Raw genomic sequence first — 10,345 nt, forward strand, 5'->3', positions numbered from 1 at the left:
TGTGTGTGTGTGTGTCTCTCTGAAAATTGGCCGCTAGGGGCGCTACAATTTTCGTGAAATTCGAGGGTCATACCCAGGAATAATCTAAAGTTTGGCTTCGACAGCATTTATTTGGGCTGAGGTATGGCAGAGTTGGTGTTTTCATAGTTAGCTACACAAATTTGTTTGTGCGTAATGCGCAATTTTTATTCTTTAAACAATCTTTTAACAACATCTTGTAAGGTTGGTCAGGAGATCCTATGTGCCAAGTTTCATGCAGATCAGTCGCATGGTCTAGGTAGGAGGAGTTTAATAAAGATGGTTTTAGAGCAACCGTGATTTTTCAGAATAAAAGTCTAGGCGGAAATGGGCGTGACCTATATCACAAGATTCAGTTGGATCCAGGGAACGCGTGGATATATGATTTTTAAATGTCCGATGTACGGTTTGGAAATTATAGGGGCCGAACTCTGTTTTTCTGCTATAGCGCCACCTAGTGGTGGAATTGGGTCAATTGTTGCGCATGAGGTTTTTGCGGAGTTTTGCAAGAGTATATGGCTGCAGCCTGAAGCGTATCATGTCATCCGTCCCGTCTCATACGGTCTCGTCCCGTCTCTAGTTTTGGACCAGTCCTGTAAATGGCAGACCGCCACTATGTACGGTTTAGGCTGCAGCGTGAGTTTTACGCGGGGAAGAATAATGTAGAATAATATGGAAGAATATCGTTAAAAACAACAGGGTTCCACAGCCCTGCTGTAGCTACCACGGTTCCCAGCCCCTCGGGCTTGGACCCTTATAATAATAATGCAATAGGCCTAATATCGCCTATTTAAAATAATGTGTTTTCGATATGTATTCGGATTGTAGCCTAGGTTATATATGCGTATTGAGTAAAACCTATGTAGCCTACTCACATAACCTCTGCATATAGCCTAGAAATACAAGTGTGTAAAGCATATTAAACACATAGCCTGTACGTGTGGCTTAAGTGATTTTGCCCGAAAACCGACCGGCTGCGTGTGCGCGCAGATAAACACGAGGGTGCGAATCATATAATAGGAAAGGATAGAGAAGGAGGGGGGAGAAGGGAGGGGAGGCGGTCAGAGCTGCGCATCTGTACAGGCAGCTAGAGAGGAGAGGGACATAAGGAGAGAGACGAACAGGACGGACAAGATGAGGACCGTGGCAGCAAAACGAATCGACATTGGGATGGAAAAAGAAGGACGAGAGGACACCACCGAGGAAGACCGATGAGGCATGAAAGAGAAGGTTCGGCAGACGTGCTGTTTCGCCCCAACATGGAGGCGTAGCGGCAGTAGCATGCATTAGAAGAGATAATTTCATTGTAGCCTAGCAGCAGCAGCAGCATCCTTCCATCCAACCTGAGCGGAGAGGAGGAGAGATGGTCTCCCAGGTTGTGCAGACCCTGCGTCAGGGAGTCTGGGCATCCGTGACCGGGGGCTGGTACCACGACCCGGACCAGAACAAATTCAACAACTCCTGCCACCTCTATCTGTGGATATTTCTCCTGATGTTGCCCCTGTCCCTTCATCTGGTGAGTTTGATGAGGGAACATGACGTTCAAGGCCGCGGAGGGGGTGTGAGGTGCTCACGGTACCAGGTAACGGTTTTTTTTCTAGCGCGCTTTTATCCTTTCTTGGATAAACGCGCCGTAGTGGCTCTGCAAGAGTCTAACATCCCTCATTGTATGGTTGCTACTGAGGGAAATACTAGGTTAGTGAAAACAACCCTGTCGCAGTATTTTCCCTGCATGCAGTGACGGAACGCATGTCTGCTCCTGGATGTGGCAGTGGGACCAGTGAGCCACGAGGCGTGTAACTGTGGTTCACTAATATTTTCATGTGATTGCCATAGCGTAGGTGCAACGCAGGCTGCAATACTCCTAGTAATAACATCCTGACTGATGAACTTCATTCTGGGATTTGATACTACCTTATGTGGAGATACAGTAGATCTGGAGGAAGAAAGCCTCTGTTTAAAAATAGTCACACAGCAGAATGCTGGTATGAATAGAAGGGAAGAGTTGCTGCTATACAGTAGGTCAAACACTTTGGCCTTAGCTGTAAGGTGAAATGAAGATAAGGTACTGAAAGGGTGACCACGTAATGGTCGGATGGCAGATCAATGGCAGCTTTTCTTCAGTTATTGTATGTGAATAAAAAACTTTAACTGTGTCTCATGTTCTCAATAGAACAGAGGTTTATCAACTACCAGTCTTATCCAGATTAGATTATTGTATCACAGATTATGTGATGTGATTCCTTCCCACATTCCTGCTCTCCAGTCTGAATACAATAAGCCAGGTCTAATTTGTAGGTGGTTGACAACCCCAAACTGATGAATGAGAGATTCTGATGTGAGCGGAAAAGCTAAGACATTTCAAAGATTTACCACCAACGTTACAATGTTGTTGACGACAGTTTGAAAAACTCCTACTAACTCCCCAGCAAAAACAACACAAGCTTTCTGGGTGAGATGTTTTAAATTTCAAGTTTATTCAAATGAGTTCTTGTGATTCACTAAGCCTGTAATATCCTACATTCGGGGAACTGTGTGGCTTTACCTTATGCAAAATTTCACCTACTTAGAGTAAGATGAGAAAAGATGCTACAGCGTGGAGCATTAAATCAAACACGGGTCTAGTGGAGGCAGGAGACCCTGGAGATGTTGAATTGATGATGAATCTCCTCTTCTCTCCACAGGCCCTACCCCCTACCACCATGGCTTTAAGCATCTACTGCACCTCCATCACCGTCTTCTTCATCCTCATCAAGCTGGCCAACTATCGACTGCACCTGATGTTTGACGAGGGTGAGGCGGTGGTCCGCAGCAGTCTTTCTGATCTCAGTAAGGCTCCGGAGAAGAAAAGTAATGCCTCAGACTCCTGCCTGCCTGCCAGTATCAGGTAAACCCACACAGATACATGGTCCGTCATTCTGACAGAGTGATCTATCTAAAGTAGCTGAAACATTTCCAGTGTGGTCTCAGAGAGACATATAGCATGTATACATTCAACAATCATTTTTGCTACTTGTGCCTCAAGCTGCTCCACTGCCAGGGTAGTCATTACAAGATCTAGGCCACAGGGCTAAATCCCTAATGATACAACTTAATTATTAACGTTAAATTGTACATTTAGGGCTGAGATCTTCTTTTATAATTATACCACTGTCACTAAGTATAACTGAGTGTCTTGCCAAGCTTGACATCCTCTTTTTACAATTCACAAGTCTCCTATTTCTCTCTCTGTATGTCTTTTTTACTTATTATCTCAGTCCTCTCTTTCTTTGAGATCAGATTGGTTTTGTGATCTAGTGTCTCAAAGAGGGATATAGACCCTTTTCACTTCATTTTAAAGTCTCAGTACACCTTTGGTGAATGAGCGAGCTAATGAGGGGAGGTCAATAACCTTCACTTCGCTCTGACACACTTGATCTTCACAGAGACTAATAAAAGAAAAACCATTACTTCCTGTTCCCTAAATGACTTTTATTTTTTTTCATTCCACTTCCTGTGGAGAGATAAAACAGCAGATCCAGACAGAAGTATTTTTTTTACTTCCTTGCTGGTAATAAAGGTCTGAGGATATCTTCTAAAAGTGACATATTGATGTATGGACTACCATAGACTACCTATCTTGCTGCCTCTTTATATTCATTATTTAATTTCTCCCCCCTGTCTCTTGTTTTTGTCTAATAGAAAGAGCAGTACAGTTCCTGACAGTGTCGCCATGACAATGTTGGCTCGGAAACGTACCAGTCCGGTGATCCAGGTGACAGTGAAACAGACTGAAACCGACCCGGGACTGATTGGGGTGGTGAGTGGCAATTACAAGACAGACACCTGAGAATATTAATGTACAGGACAGAAAATACTGTGTTGACCTACATCATGTTCTAATGTTATTCATGTGTTTCTGAATTCTCCTCCATATACAGGACTGTTTGAAGTCAGAAGAGGGAAAGGCTGTGGAAGGTGATGATCTTTCTCTGGGTTTGACTGAGATACAGATGGGTAACTATTGAAGGAGAAATCTGAATAAATTAGCAGAGTAACATAACAAATGCAGATGATTCCGTACAAGCCACGAGGCGATCTGTAGCAGAGCTGAGATGCTGAGGCTTCTTAATGTGGTAGGTCTCAGTATTTCTGCCAATTCATCAGTCTGGCTTGAGTTAATAAATCTGACTGCAGTGTCTAAAAACTCTTTCCCTTTATATTACTGCTCAAGGAGCCCTGAAGTTCTGGCTTCTCGTGGTGGCCCAACACCTTACTAAGACGCTTCCTTTAACACACACGCACACGCTAATTCCCCTGTATACGTTTAACTCATATTTGTACGATATTGTGGAATATTACAAATCTTATCTAAATGTAGAGTCATAATTGTGTAGCCATATTTTAAGCTCTGTGAAATTGTTTTCTTGTGTAATCTGAGTATTAATGTGTTTTGCTAAAATGAGGTCATAAAAAGAATGACTATCAGAGCTGTAGTAAGGTTCACCTTTGATTTAAATTAGCTGAGGTGAATTAGTAAAGGATCTGGCTCTAGATCAGAGGCAATGACTTCAGATCTAAAACAGAAATGCAATGAAAACAGAAACTCATGATAATACTATGTGGTGGCTTCTGACTGACCGCACAATGTAATAATATGATAATATAATAATAATATGAACTGAATATCGGGAAACGTTTTGTGCAGTTTTGTTCTGAAACAGTGGAGTCAACAGAAATAGGGAAGTCCTTCTCCACATTCTGATTTCAAACAGTGATACACGCTGTCCACTGTCATTTGTTAAGTTAGTTTGGCTGCCGACAATCCTTAGAGCCTGCAGAAATATTACCATCAGCCTGACATCAAGTTACAAATGATTGATACACGAAGGTTTTCTAGAAAGATGACCTCCTAGTGAATGCTTAAAATGCCACTGAAAATATGACGTGATGTCATAAAGTGAAAGTATACACTTATAGAATGAAGACAACATTTAAACCCTGGTTATCGTCACATAATATCTAGTTATTGTTACTATTGAGGCCTTGCATGCCACGTGGGGGAACCAGGGTTCTGTCGTCAGAATCAATTTGTCCTGGGAGCCAACTCTGTTCCTCTTCCCTAATGCACTCAATGGCTCCTTAGACAATGTGGATTGACAACTTCCTTTTCTGCAAACACATCGTTGTTGTAAATATACTCAGACAAGCACGGAACTAGCAGTCAGCCAACAAGACCAGCTGACTGCATCCAGTAAATGCATGACCTAATGCAATAGTGATTAGTGAGAACAATGTTAGCCTATTGAAAAAAGATATATAAACGCTGTAGTATAATGCAACAGACAACTGCACAATTGTAACAAACCGTATCTGTTTTTAATAACGGTAGGATTGGTCCCTCTTCTGCGTTTCATTTTATTGAAATTGGAAGACATTTATATGTCACTGGCAAATACCGCTGGAGACAATAGTGTTATTTTTTGTGTTCTCACCGCAGCCATACAAGATACTACAAAATTTTCCTGGCAGGGATTTTATGATTAGATCAATTTTTATTATTATTACACTTTAAATCAACAATTTAAATGTGCATTTAATTTTATTCCAGAACAGAGTGAGAGCGCAGCAAATGAGAGGCCTGTGGAGGGAAGCATGCATCCGAGCCCTTCTCCAGATGACCTCTCCAGCCCCAATCCAGACCAGGCCACCCCGCTGCTGCAGGCACAGCAGAAGCCCCCGTCCCGAGCTGAAAGGGAAGATGCGATGGGGTCAGGGAAGATGGATGCAGAAATAATTGAAACTGTGGCATTGAAAGATGAAATGGACAGTCAGAGGTCTTTGACAGGAACTGACAGAGAGCAGGAAAGAACAACAGAGGAAGACTCAGAGCAGGACAGAACAATAGAGAAAGACTCAGAGCAGGACAGAACAATAGAGAAAGACTCAGAGCAGGACAGAAAAGAAGACTGTGAACATAAAGAGACTGCAGACAGGGAAACAGCTGATGAAGGTTTGCCTCCCTCTAAGGGAAGTGAAGATGAGAGTGAGGAGGAGAGTGAGGGGCAAAAAGAGCCCCCTGATGCCAACAATAACTCACTGGAGACTTCCCAGGACTGCCAGGATGATTCCATCGACATCCCAGAATGTCCTGCACAGATAGGCCTCACAGATATAGGAACATTAGTAAGTTGTTATGTTACGGAGGTTTGAATTGAAAGCAGTGAAACTGTCATTGCATTGTGATTATTGTGTACATCTTTTGTCATCATCTCTTTTCTCTCAGGTTGAGCCAGTGGAGGAGACATACTGTTCAGATGAGATTGAAGTAGTTCTGGTGGACACCTCTGGCCCCGGGCCGGTGTCGGCTCACCTGGTGGACAGCGACACAGTCAAAATCATCATCACTATGAGCTGTGACGCTCAGACTGCTGCTCAACTGGAGGAGAATGTCAAGCAGAGCCTTCTGGAGAATGCACAGGTAAGAATCATTTTGGATATCAGTTTTAATGTTCTTCATGAAATACTTTTAACCCCTTTAACATCCAGTTTTCCCCATTACATAAGACCATGTAATGGGTGCAATAATTGTCTGCATCTACTGCTAAATCCAGATGTCAGTGTGCTGTCCTGATGTTTAAGCTCACGTCTCCATGACTGCTGCCCATAGTAAGATTGTTACTTGCTGTAAATGAGATAAGATAAGAAATAAGTGTTGGTACCTTTGGAGAATAACGTGTGTCTATATGTGTGTGTGTGTGTGTGTGTCCTACAAGGCTCAGAAGGATGCAGGAGAGTGTCACATCAAGATCCCCGTCATCACCTTTGACTCCCCAGAGAAGGAGAAGCAGGAGGTGGAGGAGGGAGAAGAAGCAGCTGGATCGGAGGACGACCTCACCCCGAAACAGCAACAGACAGCAAGCCAAAGTGAAGAGTTTCACCTGTGTAGAGAAACCACCACTTCTGAGTCCACCACACTGGAGTGTCCAGATCCAGACCAGGAACATCTTGGTCTGCAGCTAACTGATGACAGCACACCGAGCCAGCAGCTGACAAATGATAACAGCTCATCAGGTATCGATGTCCACTCCCACCACGATGACACAGATCCTCTGGATCCTAACGTGGATTCACAGGGTTTCCTGCGTCTGCCGCCAGCTTTGGGCCGCTACGGGCCCGGGGGAAGGACTCACATCCGCGGGCTGAGCATGGACAGTGGGAAAGATGCCGTGCTGCTTTCAGACCGCTCACATAACACAGTATGTTGGCACTTTAGCTCTGTTTCTATTTCTAGTTATCTATCTCCATCGATCTGTCCATTCATACAGACAAACATTGTCTCTTTATCAGACCACCATGACCAGTTCCAAGTCAGATCTGGAAGCGAAGGAGGACCAGATTCCCAACGAAACCAACTTTTTGGAGTTTGTTTCCTTGTTGGGGTCCCTCAGTACCAGAGGGGGAGGTGCCAGCACACAGGAAGATGAGGGGCCAGAACACAAAGAGGACATGGGAGCTGCAGAGGAAGGTGAATCTTGGCATGAGGGTGTGTTCCTTTACCTCCTCCTTTATCTACATGTTTCATAACTGCAATAAATTACTACTGTTGCTCTTGGTGCATGGTCCTATCAGCTATATAAGTCTAAAGATCCATACTAATACTATACTGCTCTACTGTAGACAGTGGTGGTTCTAGACCATTTCAAATGGAGGGGCAAGACTGGGGCCACATGCGATTTTGGGGGTGTGTTACATACCACCAACCCTCCATAGGTTTGGTTCTACATAATACTGACAATATACACTGTTTAACAATAAACAAGTATGCTTATTATGTGTTAAACTGCATTTTATCTATCACTGCACAGGAATAATATCCCCAGTTAGGGGGACCAGAGGGGGGTCGAGGCTTAATATCATGGGGGCAATGCCTCCCCCCCCCCACCCCTGAGCTGAAAGACTAGCTGGCTTTACATTGACCTTTATAAAAACAAATTTGTCATATTTTAATAAAATCCTTTCCATTGGATTTTCTTGCAGATAATCTGAGTATGACTTCCAGACAAGATGAGACGATAACAGAGACCAACACGGACAACAAACCAGAGAGACCCAAACCACCAACCAGTTTGCTTACCAACACACTACAGGCTATACCACCCACACAAATCCCAATAGTCTCTCCTGACAGGTACATATGCCTGTACACCCACATGCTTCAATAAAAATATGCACACAGCGGAATTCACTCATCCACCCAGGATCTCCAGTTGATTGTGTTTTCTGTCTACAGTCCACAGACAGACAGAGAGAAGGATCCAGACTATGACTCCCTGCCTTCACAAACCTCTCAGTCAGAGAGCTCCATGTTGCAGGTCATCTGCAGACCAGAGGCTACCAACAAAGAAGACGCCTACACCTTCCATACTGTACACAGTACGTAGGCATCCTTGAATACGCAACACTTATGTTTGTAGTGTTTACATAATATTCCCATTAGTTCCTGGAAATGTAACGTTTTTGGTGGCATGTGAGGCAAACTAGAACGAGTCACTTGCAACTGGTCCCTGATCAGTTTTAAGAGTTTATTTGTGCTGGGACTGTCTGATAATATTTTGATCTTTTTAACTCATACACAGTATGTGCGGAATGCTTTTCCAGCTGATGGTTTCATTTTAAAACGGCTCAAATTCAGATTAAATGACATTCTTCTGGAATGGCTCCAAGATATTCTAATGTTCAGTCACAAATGCCTGTATGCAGTGCTAAAAAATCCCACATAACAGATTTAGCTACTAATCAGCTGGTTATCAGTTAGTCTGACAGGTTGTATGTATGTTTGTTTGTCTCAACAGGAGACAGGCCTCGTAAGCTGTATGCAGAGAGAGCTCTTAACCTGCCGCTAGGAGCAGAGCTCATCACTGGCAATATGTGGTACGGCTTCCCCCTCTTCCTTGTCTCTTACCTTACCAGCAACACATGCTCTTTTTCTACCATTTTTCATCCTGTTTTTGCTTTTCCTGCTCTGTACCTGCATGTTCGCTTTCACTGCTACTGTGTACTTAACTTCATCTTCCTTTTTCCATCTCCTTCTAAACTATCATCACTGCCTACGTAATCCAGTTTATTCAACAGATTAACATCAGTCTGTTTTGTGTGTGTGTGTGTGTGTGTGTGTGTGTGTGTGTGTGTGTGTGTCTTCAGTGACCTACTGTCAACTTCTTCCAACTCAGAGTGCCAGGACGGCATGGTGGGCAGTCACACTGACTGCCCATTCCAGCGACGCATCATCCCTGCACACAGGCTTCGGCCACGAAGGACGCACCCAGAGATATTCCAGGTTTCCATCTGCTTTCACTTTACCTGTTTTGTTCTTCTTGCCGATGATTTACTTAACCTGATTTGCTAAGACAGGACTTGTTCATGAAACTATGACTATGATGTTGGGGGCCTTTCAAATGGTTTAAAGATGTTATTTAAAGGTACCCTGTGGGCCTTTGACCCACGCATGCAGGTTACATGATGCCCGGTTCTCTTGATAGTTTCATGCTGTTGCATTTCATGCCTAGAAATGCAGCCAACAAAGGGGGTGAACAAGAAGGCTGTTAACAAGCAAGCATAAGTGTAAACTTTGTATGTTTCAAATTCTTCCAAAAATCAGTTTTGCAAATCTCTCTCGTGTGTGATGATGATGTGTCTTGGTAAGAAAAAGTGAAACTGTTTGTTTACTAAACAAAAATTCCCCAGGGTACGTTTACACTAGATAATTAATGAAGAGTTAATGAAAGACTTAACAAATAAATCCTACAAATATTATATGAAATACAATTGTCAAGTTAAAAAAAGATTCATAAATAACAATTTATGACTTTATTGTTTAACTATTTAACTTGAACTTTAATTAACTTTTGCCAATAAACAAACAATAAATCAATAAACAGATCAAGCATAGATTAATTCTGCATAAACAACAACACCGTCAGTAGCCTACAGTTAAAAAAAATGCAGGTTTAAAACAAGGAAATGAAAATGCTGATTCCTTTTGCAATTCACATTTGTACTCGTTAACAGTTGAGTTAATTGGCCAAGTCCCCAGAGAAAGACATCGATGATACTGGTTAATCAAATTTGTGTTTTCTCTTTGTCAAACAGTAGGACTGGAAAAATTCACTGCTCCTGTTTTAAACAAATGATCACTCCTGAATCAGTGTACATCACTGCTAGATGCAGACCAGCAGGGGGACATACACCGTCTGGATCAGTTGTTGAAACAACACACACTCTCTGCTGCACTACTGTGTCTCGCTGTGTGTGTGTGTGTGTGTGTGTGTGTGTGTGTGTGTGTGTG

The 10,345-nt window shown here is 43.0% G+C and overlaps 1 protein-coding gene across 6 annotated transcripts in view; it reads left to right on the plus strand.

The window, feature by feature from the left end:
• Positions 1 to 1,055: 1,055 nt before the first annotated feature.
• Positions 1,056 to 10,345, plus strand: part of pcnx2 (pecanex 2) — a 28,079-nt gene continuing 18,789 nt past the window's right edge. The window contains exons 1-13 of one of the 6 annotated variants that reach the window (XM_032540940.1): positions 1,056 to 1,534; positions 2,703 to 2,905; positions 3,700 to 3,817; positions 3,939 to 4,014; positions 5,609 to 5,877; positions 5,908 to 6,183; positions 6,284 to 6,478; positions 6,774 to 7,256; positions 7,348 to 7,543; positions 8,038 to 8,188; positions 8,291 to 8,433; positions 8,853 to 8,931; positions 9,202 to 9,337. In XM_032540940.1, the coding sequence (XP_032396831.1) occupies positions 1,382 to 1,534; positions 2,703 to 2,905; positions 3,700 to 3,817; positions 3,939 to 4,014; positions 5,609 to 5,877; positions 5,908 to 6,183; positions 6,284 to 6,478; positions 6,774 to 7,256; positions 7,348 to 7,543; positions 8,038 to 8,188; positions 8,291 to 8,433; positions 8,853 to 8,931; positions 9,202 to 9,337 (2,478 nt within the window). In that variant the 5' untranslated portion in view covers positions 1,056 to 1,381. Of the gene's footprint in view, positions 1,535 to 1,778; positions 1,784 to 2,702; positions 2,906 to 3,699; positions 3,818 to 3,938; positions 4,015 to 5,608; positions 6,184 to 6,283; positions 6,479 to 6,773; positions 7,257 to 7,347; positions 7,544 to 8,037; positions 8,189 to 8,290; positions 8,434 to 8,852; positions 8,932 to 9,201; positions 9,338 to 10,345 lie in introns of those variants that run through there. The other 5 variants (XM_032540938.1, XM_032540937.1, XM_032540939.1 and 2 more) reach the window with 5 other exon arrangements.

The sequence above is a fragment of the Etheostoma spectabile genome, chromosome 17 (assembly GCF_008692095.1).
Source record: "Etheostoma spectabile isolate EspeVRDwgs_2016 chromosome 17, UIUC_Espe_1.0, whole genome shotgun sequence".
In the NCBI taxonomy this organism is placed as follows: Eukaryota; Metazoa; Chordata; class Actinopteri; order Perciformes; family Percidae; genus Etheostoma; species Etheostoma spectabile.